General features: G+C 57.2%; 1 protein-coding gene across 5 annotated transcripts; it reads right to left on the bottom strand.

Annotated features, from left to right (window-relative positions):
- Positions 1 to 1,004: 1,004 nt before the first annotated feature.
- Positions 1,005 to 12,940, bottom strand: MMAB (metabolism of cobalamin associated B). Of its 5 annotated transcripts, none has more exons than XR_013335616.1 (10): positions 12,765 to 12,939; positions 11,574 to 11,635; positions 8,705 to 8,798; positions 7,201 to 7,258; positions 5,078 to 5,150; positions 4,730 to 4,827; positions 4,311 to 4,375; positions 4,077 to 4,211; positions 2,705 to 2,764; positions 1,325 to 1,351 (listed from the first exon to the last, which is right to left on the bottom strand). XR_013335616.1 is itself a non-coding variant. In XM_077765941.1 (9 exons), exons 1-9 carry the CDS (start codon positions 12,878 to 12,880, stop codon positions 1,326 to 1,328), a joined length of 696 nt encoding a protein of 231 aa, XP_077622067.1. In that variant the 5' UTR covers positions 12,881 to 12,940; the 3' UTR covers positions 1,005 to 1,325. The 5 variants fall into 5 exon arrangements, 3 of the variants coding, with proteins under 3 accessions (XP_077622067.1, XP_077622066.1, XP_077622068.1); XR_013335617.1 differs by having other exon boundaries at positions 1,333 to 1,351; positions 4,070 to 4,211; XM_077765941.1 differs by lacking the exon at positions 4,077 to 4,211 and having other exon boundaries at positions 1,005 to 1,351; positions 2,661 to 2,764; positions 12,765 to 12,940.
- Positions 12,941 to 13,179: the final 239 nt, after the last annotated feature.

Raw genomic sequence — 13,179 nt, 5'->3', positions numbered from 1 at the left:
TGGCCCGGCCTGAGCACATGCAGGGCAGTTGGCCACGTCAGCCTCTCCTGAATGCTGCTGCCTTCAGGGTTTCCAGCTCTGTTCCCAAAGTGGAGCACCCGCCAGGGACCAGGCCTGGGCGGAGGGCAGGGCAGGCCTCCGACACGGCCACCTCCCGGAGGGATTTCACCTTCGCCCACATCACCTGCACCTCCGCGCAGGCTCATGAGGGCTATCGCCTGCCGGGAGACCAGGGACCCAGGATGAAAGATACCTATTCCTTCAGTGAAACGTGCGGGCGGAGTGGTAAGAAATGAGAGCAAAACTCTACATGTGACCGATCGTGCTAACGTTCGCAGACTTGCTGGCAAAGAGGACAGCCGAGTGACCTGGCTTCCGGAGCCGAGCCGGCGCCCAATGCTAAGCAGGGGGTCCATAAGTGAACGACTGCCAAGCCCAGTCCACCAGGCATCCTGGCCCTGACAGTTAGCGAGAGCCTGCCCTTCCGGAGTCATTAGCAATTAGCAGCGCGCGATCTTCACGTTCTCGGGCTGCCTCCTCGCCCGGCGTAAATATCCCCTTCCCAAGGACACAGCTGGCACTGGCAGTGTCATCTCGCGGTGGGAGGGGGCGGCAGCGACAAGAGAGAGAAAATACAGCCATGGCAGGGATCTCAGAGGCCCAAGCCAATAGAGAAGGATGTCCTGCTCCAGGCCGGCCGCCCCTCGTCCCTGGAGGGAGGAAGGCTCCCCTCTGGGGGGAGCACTCCTGTCATGCACCCGAGTCTCCACCGAGTCTCGAGGCCTCGCCTGTCAGTGTGCGGCTGCCCTGCCCCCACACGCAGGCAGGGGTGGTGGCTCAGAGGGGAACTTCCAAACCCCATCTGCCTTCCCCTGTACAAACGTGACATTTACAGACCCTCTGGCCCAGCTAAACCCCAGTTACGTTTCCAAGGGCCTCTGTGTCCTTCCAAATCCTTATGCCACCTGAGCCGGCTACCGCACGCACGCGCACACACACACGGCTCAAGCTTTTCCCGCTTTTAATTTTTTTCTGTGTAGCTCTTCGTTGCCAAGATCACTTTGCCTTGTTTTCCCCGATACTGAATTCATTCATTACCACCTCTTCCAAGACCCAGGAGAGGCTAGCAGGGCGGGCAGGGGTCTCCACCAGCTCCCCTGGGCGAGCTCTTCAGGAATCAGGACAGGAAGGACAAACTCTCCACCTCGGAGGGGTCCACAGATCTCCCCCTCTGCGTTATTTCCAGGAGCCTCAGGCTCGGTCCGACGGGTCATTTTTCTTGTAGATTTCTTCCTGCTTCCCCTCTTTCATGGCTGCGTATCGGGCTAACGTGAAGAGATAGTCACTGAGTCTGGAGGGACAGAGAGAAGCAAATGGAATGATGTGAAATGAGAGATCAATGCTAACTGGGTCCTTCCCATATTAGCCTTCGAGGAGGAAACATAAATCACACGGCCCGGGAGCACTGGGCCTGACAGCAGGTGTGCAGCCAACTCGGGCTTGACGGATGGCGCTCTGGGCCGGCTTCTGTGACTCTGGCGCTGGGGCCGCAGCAGCTTCTGCCCAAAGAGGCCGCCACCCCCACCGGACCCCACAGGGCTGATGGCTTTGGGCCACTCCTAGTCTGGCTTGTGTACCCGCCACTGACCAGGACCGAGACACCCAGCCTGCCCTTCAGGAGCCTACAGGGAGTTCATGAAGCCGCCCGCCTTTCAACCGTCGCCTGCTTTTCGTTTTCACACCGAGCACTGCCCACCGCCCTCCTCCACCTCTCCCGGCCCCCGTTCCATGCCACGTCCTGCTGGAACCTTCCCTGACCACGCCTCCATGGGGATCGAGCCCCCTCTCCTCCTAATGCCCGGCTGTCTCTCTGGGGGCAGGGTTCAGGGGCAGTGGAAGAGATTCTGCTCTGGGTGTCTCCCATTCCTGGAAGGTGGGGACATGCTTGTTTCTAATCTCCTTGCTAAGGGAATGAACGGGCTCAGCCCACACAACACTACGGGACTATAAGGCTCTCCAAAGGTCACTGGTGTGATGATGAATGGAACCTTCCTTTCTCCCTTCAGCCCACCCACCCCCCAGGAAGAAAGGGGCTGATCAGGTCACGTCCCAGTGGGCAGAGTGACCACAGTCAAGGGCCAGACCCTGGCTATAAGGTCACTTTCTAGACACCCAGGACGGCTCCCAGAGCCCCCCTGGTTCTCAGCCTGCCCCTGGGCCCTGGCCTTGCTCACACTGGACGGCATGAGGTGAGGCTGGAATGGAATGCAGAGGAGCCCTCCCGGGGCCAGCCCAGCTCACTGGGTCCTGGGCCCAGACAGCCCTGAGCTGGCTCTGCTCAGCCGCCTCTCGGCTCACACAGCCCTGGAGCCTTGTGGGGAGGGGCTGAGAGAGCGTCTCACCCCTGCCTGGGCTCCCTGGCCACTCGACCTGCAAGTGGGCCCCCCGCTACTGCACTGTCCCTTTGTTCTTAGGCTGCAAGCTGCTGGTTTCCCAACGGCCTCTCCCAACGACACCTTCACCCCAGCAGGGACAGGGACGGGACCTGCCTCGCTCTCAGCTGCATCCCTGCACCCGACACCGCACCTGGCACAATGCAGGCCCTCGGTGGGTACGAACGTGTGGGGCCCCTTCTCTCATCGTTACTCCCCACAACGTGCCTAGCTTCTCTGAGCAGTGGGACTCTCCAAATTCCTTCGGGTACCTGTTTAGAAACTTGGCCACATTAGCGTCGGTCTCACCCATCTGGACGAGAGGCACCACCCTGGAAAAGGAAGAAACAGCACATCACATACGCTGTGGGACCAGCACTCCGGGGACCCAGGGCTCTATCCACACCGGCACCTCGCAGCCCGCAGCAGCTCGACCCGGTGTCCTTGGCAGCCTGGCCGCAGGCATCCCTCTGGCCTAGACAGACCTGCTGTCTGCCAAGCTGGCGACGTGGCAGGCCCTTGCCTGGCGGGTCACATAGGTCACCTCCCCCGCATAACCCTTGCTGGGAGGTGCTCCCCCCAACACCGAGGCTCTGGGTTTGTCTCCAGGGGGCTTTATCCTCCCACGGGAACATCTCCGCCTCCCTGCCTGGTGTCCCGAAGACCTCTCCTCCGCTTGACTAGGCCCCATTGCTGGGCCTTCGCACTTCTCCAATTTTTTTGCTATTGTGAGCGTTGCTGATATGGACAGTTTTCTATAAGGGACTGACATTTTTCTTTTGAAGCAGAAGCGCTGTGACCCAGGATCCCTTTGGGAACCACTTGGGTCCACGAGCCTTTCATGAGGGACGGAACCTGTTTGATGTGGGGCTGTGGACAGAGCTCAGGTCTGGAACCAGACCGACCTGAGCTCAAACCTGGACTCTGCCATGGACCACTCAGGTGACCGCCGTGGCCATGAGGTCACCTCTCCGAGCCCCTGTTCCCGGATTCCTGTATGCGGGGGCCTGCCACCCCCTCTCTGCCAACGTCATCCTGAGGCATCAGCGAAGTGATGATGGGCAAATGCCCAGCACAGCCCTGCCCATTGTACCGAGGTAGGGCTTTACTTCCGTTTCCCGGAAAGCCGGGTGGCAGCTGGTGTTACGAGCGGTGTGAGTGAAGGCTCTGCAGGGAAACCCTTCCCAAGTGTCTTTGAAAAGGCTGTCAGTAGCTTCCGGGGTCCTTCCTCTTCCTGACGTGGAGGTGTTGGGGCAGCGGATGGCGGGTCTCTTGAGAGCTTCCCCCTTTGGCCCCCACAGCCTTGTGGGTCCCTCTGGGCCCTTCTTTACCCATCAGCAGCAGAGTCCCTTCATGTCACCGTCACGCAGCATGACCGGGAGAGACGATGTGTCCCCGGGAGGGGAGCTGTGTCCCCTCCATGTCCCTCACCGGCCTGACCACAGCATGGGGCTCTCCACTCATCCCTGCCCAGCTCTGACTGCCCTGCTTACGTTAACCCCCGGGGATGAGGAGGCGGGGTGCAGGGCAGGGAGGACTCTTCCCCCAAAATCCTTTTGACCTCCCTAGCACACGAGCGCCAGAATCATACATAACCAGCTAAACCCACCGGGGCCTCCCCCACCCTGTTCACCTACAACCCGCCTGTTTCTCCGTAAGCTCCGCTCTTGATGTGGTTACATCATCTGTCCTCTGTCTGCTCGCGGGCCACTGTTTCCACTGTTTCCCCTCCACCATGCAGGGCTCTGAGGACAGAGACCCAGGCTGGCCAGCATCCACCTGGAATGGCGAAGCGGGGGGGTGAAGGGCTGCCACCCCTTGTCCCGGGCCTGCCTGCCGCTCCGACCCAGTCCCCGCCGGCCCCCTTGGCCCCCTTACCGTCTCTCTGCTCGGCGGCACACGGCCCGACAGAAGTGGAGCGCGGAGCTGCTCTTGCCCCCAGACTGAAAGGACAGAGCAGAACAGAGCGTGTTGGCTGGAGCGGGGGGTGGGGGCGGCGGGGCGCCTAGGGCAGACAGGGAGCCCCCTGGACAGATGGACCGACAGACACAGGACCCTGCCCCCCCCCAACCAGCTGGCGGTGTTCTGCTTCCAGGGGGCTCTGCAGAGGGGCGCACCCCCTGAGCAGCCCTGTCCAAAGCGGGTAGGGCTGGGCAGGGGCCCCGGAGGGGACTGGGGAGGTTGGGGGCCAGCGTCTGTCACAGGCAAAAATTAAAGAGGGCACTTACTCTGCACCAGTGCGTTTCCAAGAACGCACGCGTGCGGCCACCCCCAGGTTGAGACCGCCTGGGACCTACCGGCAGGATAAACGCCGTGAGCGGGGGAAGCTGGCTGGAGTATCTGTCGATCCACTGCTCCAGCTGCACGATGGGCCCCGCCTCGAACGCAGCACATCCTGAGGAGCCGAGAGGCAGGACACGGCCATGAGGCCCCCGCCCCCCAGACCAAGGAAACCGCCCGCGTCCCTTCTGCCCCGAGGGCCCTGCAAACCACTTCCACCGGCTTGGGAGGGCCTTTCTTCTCGGGGTCCGTGGGCTAGGCTGACGGGGGTCCCAGAGGACCCTGGACAGAGCCCCACCCGGCCAGACCCGGGCCCCACAGGGCCCTTCCGCGTGCACGCAGAGCAGGTTCAGAGAGAAAATTACTTCGGTGAGCCTCCCTGGCCAAGGAGCGCGGGGTCGCCAGGGCAGAGCCGACGTCCTGCAGTGAGCACTGGATCTGGGGAAGGAACAGAAGGCGAGAGTGAGGAGCCATTCCTGGCAGGCCAGGCGGGGGCCATGTGCTCCCGCATACAGAGGCGCGTGTGCAGGGGCTGCCCTGCTGGGGCCGAGCGGACCTTTCATCAGCTGGCACCTGCCGGCCACTTAGCAAAGTCTGCCAAACCCTGGACACCAACTCTGCTGAGCGGGGCCCTGGGTCCCTCAGTGGTGCCCGAGTCACACAGACGATGAGCGTCAGGAGTCCAGTGACGGTCAAGAGGGATCTTCTCTCCCCACTCTGCCTCCCTCAGCCTGGGCCCTGGGAGGCCTTTCTCCTTTTCTCTAAACTGAAGGCTCTGGTTTTCTGACCTGTGACAGCTGGGCCAAGACACCAAGCGTGACAGTGCCTTCTAAGCCATAAAGGACAAGTATCTGTGAGAACGTGGTCGACCCCTGCACGACAAACCACCCACAGGCGCCCGGGCCAGTGAGCCCCGTGAATGCAGCCTCCGCCTTTGTGCCCAGCCAGGGTCCGCTTGAGCGGGATGGGGCGCCATGAGGGGGAGTCTGACCTCTGCCAAGACGACCAGTGGGACAGCGTGCCAGGAGCAGGGCCCAGTGGATGAGGGCAGAGGCTGGAGCCGGGCACCCCCTTGGGCCGCCGACCGGCAGAACCTGGGCGAGGACACTGGCGTCTCCTGAGCTTCAGGCAGATGGCCGCTGCGGTGCTTACCCCAGCACGGGAGGAAGCCGGAGCCAGTTCGGGAATGGATCCCAGCTCCCCTGGTCCCAGCCCGGGAGCCTGGGGCAGGCAGCCCTCTCCTTCAGGAGTGCATTTTGCCCCAGAACGTGGACGTTAACCTGTAGCTCACAGGCTTCTGGGAGGAGAGCAACGCACCGGCTGTCCAGTGCTCTCCATGGGCCCAGAGAGCGGGGGCCTGGCGGGGCTTCCGGGCAAGGGGCTCACAGTCGGCGCCCTTGGGCATCCAGGCCAGGGGGGACAGAGACAGATCAGACCTCGTGACACTCTTTGTGGCGCCTGCTGTTAGAGGTGGGAGCACAGGAGCTGTGGGAAGCTGGCACAGGTGCCTAACCTGGCCAGAGGCTGCACAAGACCCTGGAGGAGGTGGCACTGGGACAAAGGACAGGGGCCTAGAGCACAGCTGGACTCATCACGTCACTGCCCCCCCCCCACCCTCTGCAAACCCCGCGCAGAGAGGAGCACACCGTGCGGAAATGACCACTGCGGACATGAACGCTCCATGGTGAAGCTAAAAACCACCCCCGGCACACAGCAGGTGCCTCGTTCACAGATCGTTCCGGCACTGGAGGCCTCCCATCCTTCTGTGGCCCCCTCACTGCCCCCCGCCTGCTCCCAGAAGCCTAAGCGGGCCCCAGCCTGGCCCACAGGACTGAAGCGGGCCAAGGGCTGCCGTCCAGCAAGCAGCTTCTACAGCCAAAGGTCGACATGTAGACTGCAACCTCAGACACGTCCTGTGGTCCTGGGGGACGGCCCGGTCTCCACTGTTGAAGTCCTGTCTGTGGCTCAGTCTCCATGCCTCCTGAGGAGCAGAACACTAATACTAAAGACCACAAGGCCCCCCGGCCCAGGGCTTGCTGATGCTGGCCTTCCAGGGCTTCTCCGCCTCGGGGCTACTGACACTCAGGCCTGGGGCATTCTCTGTGGCAGGGGCGGCACTGGGCACTGTCAGACATTTAGCTGCATCCCTGGCCTTTACAACCAGCTAGATGCCAGTAGCTCCCCCTCCACCTGTAACCCCCAAGAGTGACACCAGACATTGCCAAGAGTCCCCAGGGGGCAGAAGCCGCCTGGGTCAAGTCCACGGCACTTTATGTTTCCCCCTTTGGTGCTGTCCTCACCACTTGCCTGGGAGGGAGATGATCCCCGTGTCCCCATTTTGCAGACGAAGAAACAGAGGCTCCCAGACAAAGAGTGAGTTGCCCCAGGTGACCCGGAGAGGAAGTGACAGTCAGATGGCTAATGCAGTGATGGCCATCAGGCCACAGGGATAAAGAATCCCAACTCGGGATGAGACACTGTTACTCACTTTCTGAAGCTCTTCAGCAAATGGGTGGCCTTTTTCTGCGACTAATTCTAAAGCAAACCTACGAGGAAAAAGAAAAGAATCTGCCTCTAACACCAGTCCGTGGGTCCTGCTGTACATAAGGCACCAAGTTCCCATTTAGCTAATTCAGCTCGAACACCACAGTGTTCTTTTTCTTGCTGACAGTGAGAACATCATAACCCTTCATTCGGTTAGGCATGTTTGCTGCTCAAAATGCCTTTTCTTACACTCACTACTCACCCAGTCAACACTTCCTTTCTCACTGCCTACTCTGGCCAGGTCCAAGCAATTCAGCGTGAGCACAAGGGACACAGGCTCTGTTTGGAAGGGGGAGGAGGTGTGAATTGGGCATCATACGACTGAATGTGAAGTCAGCGCTCTGGAGGAAAAGGCCAGAGTCCTGGGGACCTTGGCCTTGGCTGGAGTTCAGAGAGGGCTTCCTGGAGGAAGCAGTGCTCGAAGTGGGACTTTGAAGGCTGAATAGGAGTTCCTGGTAAGGCAGGTGGGACGGGGAAAGCCAGGTGCCCCAGACGCAGGTCAGGGCCCCGGCTCCGGCCTCCCTCCAGCCTCCGCCCCCTCTCTCTGAACCAGTCGGGGCCTGGCAGAGAAGAGTCGGCAGTGCATTCGCAGGGTTCCCGGGGGGAAGGCTGGCAAGGGGACTATTAACAGAGTGTGGGAGGAGTTAGGGGACTGGCAGCGGATGGCAAAGATTAGCAAAAGCAGGGGCCTGAAGGGGCAAAGGAGGGTCAAAGGCATTCCAGACCCGGGAGAGCTGGATTTTCGGTGGGGCCGCCTCCAGCAGCCAGGCAGCTGGCTGGGCTTGAGGAGGGGATGGGGTGAAAGTGTCACCGCACCATATAGGTCACCTTCTGGGCACAACCAGTGCGCCTTCTTAGTCCGCTTTACAGTCAGAACTAAACGGACAAACATGTTAATTTGTCATCTAGTGCAGGTCTCCCGCTTTGGACTGCAAGGGACAGCTCTATGGGCAGGACACAGTCTGCCCTCTGCAGAGTGACACTCTCTGGCCTGGCACCAAACACATGCTCAGCAATATCCTCAGTGAAGACACCCCCTCCATGCGGGCTGGTCGGAGACCCTCCTGGGTGTGCGCTCCTTCAAGGCTCCAGCCACCCGCAGGTGCCCGTATGCTGTCTGCTCCCCCAGTGCCGCCAACGCCATGGGCTCCGAGGCACATGGGGCAGACGCTCTCTGCCTGACGCTTGGAGGCGCTCGCTCACTCTTCGCAGTGGAGGTGCCCCCAGTCTCCTGTCTGGAAGGAGGGGCGGTGTAGGGGCGATGGCTTGCGGATTTGCTGGTCCTAAGCAGCTGACGCTAGCAGCCACCTTCCTTCCCCTCTGCCCATTCCATCTTGTGTCTGCCTCTCCAGAACCAGCCAGCGCTCTCGAGAGCTTCCTGTTAGTTGTTAGTTACGTTACTGATGCCGATTCAAACTCGGCCTCAAGGCCAACCCCATCTGCCTTACCCAATGGCTGAGCTCAATTCATCTGTTGTTCCCAAGGCTTCAAACACTTGGTCATCTTTAGGTCTCCTTTCTCCAGTAAAGGTGCTAGAAAACCCTGTGAAAAGATGTTGAGCCACCCACATTAAGATTTTTTTATTTTTCCTGACATGCTCTTTTTTTTTTAAACTTTCCACCGGAAGGATAACATATACACAGAAAAGCGCTCAAATCCTACGTATACAAGTCGATCCATTGCTACTGCCTGAAAATACCTCTGTGATCAGCACCCCCGAAGCCCCCAGGCATCCCTAAGGGTAACCACTATCCTCACTTCTTTCCTGATGTGCTTTTACTTTAATCCTAAAAATCACGTACTAATCATTCTACTAATTATCACATAAGACATATAAAGGGACACCTGGGGGGCTCCGTCAGTTAAGCATCTGACTCTTGATCTCAGCTCAGGTCCTGATCTCATGGTTCATGAGATTGAGCCCCACATCAGGCTCTGTGCTGACAGCATGCTGCCTCCTTGGGGTTCTTTCTCTCCCTCTCTCTCTCTGCCCCTACCCAACTGGCGTGAGACGGCACTCTCTCGCCGTCTCCCAACAAACATTGTTTAAAAAAAGAAATAAAACTTATAGATACATATTATGTATATATTACAATTATATTTCACATAAAATCAAAGTCATCCCATGGATCTCTGCCTGGGTCACAATTTCCCACCATGCTCCCTTAACCACGGAGAAGAGCGAACCTGCTCCTGGCGGCCAGGAGCTGGCCCGGCGCTCACAGGCTGGCTGTGGTGTTCCGTTGGGACTCGAACAATTCTGCGGAACACCATCTGGGGGCCCACTCTGACCGTGACACAGCAAGCCCCACACAAGACCCTCTGTAATCATGTCTGAGCCCAGAATGCCGTCCAAACTGTAAAAATGACCAAACGTCCCCATTTTCTGGCTGATGTGAGGGGCTGTTGCTTCTTTATCCATGACAGCATCGGCCTCTCTTTGTCACACCCACCTTCTAGATAAAGAACGATTACCATACCCACCTAGAGAATTAGCCCCACTTCCTGAGCATCCAATCCAGAGCCACACACCCCCCTTCCTGGAATCTGGCCCAGCACACCTAACAGAAGCCCAGTCCTATACTGGGTCCTTTCCAGCATCTTCTCACAGAGCCCACGGTGTGCCATGTAATGACCCAAGTGACCCCACTTGATCAGACTGTCCCTGGGCATCTCAGCTGGAGGGCATCAACGCTACCCTCTGTGGGTCATCCCTATGCATGCTCTCCTTCCGTTTTTTATTTATTGTGGTAACATACGCATAACACAAAACTTAGCATTCTAACCCTTTCTAAGAGTACAGTTCAATGGCATTAAGTATATAGCATGCATATCCTTTATACTTTTACTGCGTAAGCACATTACCTTCAAAATATACGTATACTAGTGACCTGCACAGTTTCTTTAAGTTTATTTATTTACTTGGAGAGAAACAGAAAAGGGGGGGGTAGAAAGAGAGGGAGAGAGAGAATCCCAAGCAGGCTCTGTACTGCCAGCGTGGAGCCCAATGCAGGGCTCAATCCCACAAAGCCGCAAGATCATGACCTGAGCCGAAACCAAAAGTGGGACACTTAACCAGCTGAGCCACCCAGGCGCCCCAACCTGCAGTTTTTTTTTAACGTTTGCTTATTTTTGAGAGAAAGAACGAGAAAGGTGGGGGTCGGGGCAGAAAGAGAGGGAGACACAGAATCCGAAGCAGGCTCCATGCCGGGAGCCGAACCGGCCTCTCTGGATGGCAATCACGGCAAGGAAGTGGCAATGTTTGCAGCTCCTGCCATGAGAAATGAAAACTGGTATCTCCTTCTGCTACCATTGGCTCATGTTGGGTATAAGCCTGCTGGTATTGACCAGGCCTCCCAATATTCCATATCAGACCCATATTCTGAATACAGATACCTCATAAGGAAAAGCATATTCCTGCCTTTACAAAAGAGACTTTCGATGAAAGCTCTATGGGCAATTGTCAAAAGGCTCTTCCTATGGGCCTTGCAGACCCAAGGCTTAGATAATAAAGGGGGTTAAGTAACACAAGAGTTACAACTGAACCTGGCCCGGTGACAAAGAGCCTATTTTGGGGTTAAGAGCAGAACACAGCTACTACATAGATCTTTGCTAATTGGTGAAGCATGGCAGTCCCTTCCTCAAGGCCTGCATTCCAAAAACACCCTCCCTTACACTGGCAACTGGGATGAGGATAGATAAGAGTAGCTAAAACATAAACCCAGGTGCAAAGACTGACACATTTAGGGCCCCCATGTTAGTTTCCACAAATAAACCAATTCAGAAACATTTATCTTCTCGAGAGCCAGACAGAATAACTCCTAGCTTATCTACATACAATTTAACTTGTATGTTATGCTGTTTTTCACTAAGAACATTCTGTTATTTCCTTGGTCGAAATAATTCTGCAATTGACATCATGAAAGGCCTCCCGTTGTAAGAAATTCTTTTCTCTGACCGCATGTTGTTGCTGAACTTTTAAATAAAGACACCAAAACCAACAGGACAGAGATGCCTGCCTGGTGATCAGAAAGAATCTCGGGGCTCTCTCATTCTCTTTCGCCGACACCGTCCATCCTTTAGGGACCCCTGGACCTGTCGGAGCCGGCTCGGCCTCCGACAGCTCCAGGCTCTGAGCTGTCAGCACAGAGCCTGACACGGGGTTTAAACTCATGAATTGTAGGATCACGACCCGAGCCAAAGTCGGATGCTTAACCAACTGAGCCACCCAGGCGCCCATTACATAATTTTTAATGTACGCAAACCATTTGGAAGAACTTTCAAAAGGAGTCTTTTGCATGTTTCCTCTGCCCCTACCTTTGTCTCCTGTTTTGGTGTATACCTTGGGGATCTTGGGTGTCTTCAAGGAAGGCTGTTGCCTAATGAGAAGACAGACATCAAGAAATTGTGAGTGGGTGTGACCCCTCCTTCACCGAGTCACATCTTGCTCAGTAACCTCAGAGGCAGTCCTCTACCTCCTCTGTTTGAATCTCATGTTGACATCATTTTCCTTTCTTCCCAGTTCAGTCCTTTGTGGGCAAGCTGTGCGTCCTGCCCACATCCATATCTGCAGAGCAGCTCATGTAGCGCACTGCTCAATGCGCACGCTCAATAAATATTCACTGAGTTTATCGATCACTTTCCATAGTCTCTTTACTGCGCTAAGTGGATTCCTGGCAGTACCTCCTGGAATTATCCCATAGGCACTACCTGTGACCTTCCTTTTACTGTTGAAGAAATTGGAGCTCACAGGATGAGACTCCAGGTCACCGAGGAAGGAAGACAAGGGCTGGGATTCATGCCCAAGACTACCTTACTCCAGACCCCAGTTACCTCTGCCCTACAGACACCATTACTTCGACCCACCCAGACTCTTAACGTCCATTCCACCAGGTCAGGGCTTCTTGGAGAGAAAGTAATCTGGGCCATTTCCCTTCCCTTCCCTTCTTGGAGAGAAAGTAATCTGGGTCAAGTAGACTCAGGAATGAAGAACTGCCAACACGGAGTTCTACTTCTGGCATTTTCAAGTGGCACCATAACACCTTTAACGTAGGCTTTGACACTAACATATAGCAACACGAGATTATTCAAACGTTCAATTACTTGATCCATTACAAATTCATGGCAGGTTCCGGGAATGGGGTGCAAGTTTCAAGGTCGGTGAGGACAGCCGCCTTCAATCGTGTTGCTGTGTCTGCGTCTTTGGAAATAGGTCAGAATCTGAATTGTGGCTCCACCTGACGGTGAGGCGGGGCAAGATGGCCCTCGGGGCCTCCAAGGGACGTGCTCTGCCCTGACGCACGACAGCTGGGCTTCGTTCTGACTTGTGCAAAGACTTGGGTCTCTGGCTGCCACGGTGCCCACGTGGCCACGATGATGTCAGGACTAAGAGAAGGCGTGTCACCTGGCGGTTGCTGCGGTGACCTCACTGTGGAGTGACGTCACCATGGCGACGACACCACACTTCACCGCAGGTGTCCGAGTTACCCTCCCAAGCCAGGCACTCACCCGTCCCCGTCTTCCACGCCCTGGGGGCCGCGGCTCTGGAAACGGGAACACAGCAGCCTGCCGGCGCCGAGGCCCCCGCGCAGGCCAAGGCGGCCTCCCAGTCCCCACACGGCCATGCGCCTGGCAGCTCGTCCGCGGCTGACCCCGCCAGGCTCCCGTCCAGGTCGCAGGGCGACTCCACCTACCTCCGGCCGCACCACCTTTCAGCCACCGTTTTCCATTGGTCCTTGGCTCTCGATCCAGGGCGGGACACTCCCAGGAGCTTGCTTCCCATTGGTTCACGGAGGGGCGAGGGGGCGCCGGAACAGTTTGGTTGCAACACTTATTGGCCAATGTTCAAGCCAATTGGCAAGGGAACGCCCAGTTCCCGTGTTCTGATTGGCTGAGTGGAAGCACCCTTGTAGGCGTGGCGCCC

Source organism: Crocuta crocuta, unplaced genomic scaffold (assembly GCF_008692635.1).
Source record: "Crocuta crocuta isolate KB4526 unplaced genomic scaffold, BGI_CrCroc_1.0 scaffold339, whole genome shotgun sequence".
Lineage (NCBI taxonomy): Eukaryota > Metazoa > Chordata > Mammalia > Carnivora > Hyaenidae > Crocuta > Crocuta crocuta.
This window is presented reverse-complemented; position numbering and strand designations above follow the sequence as displayed.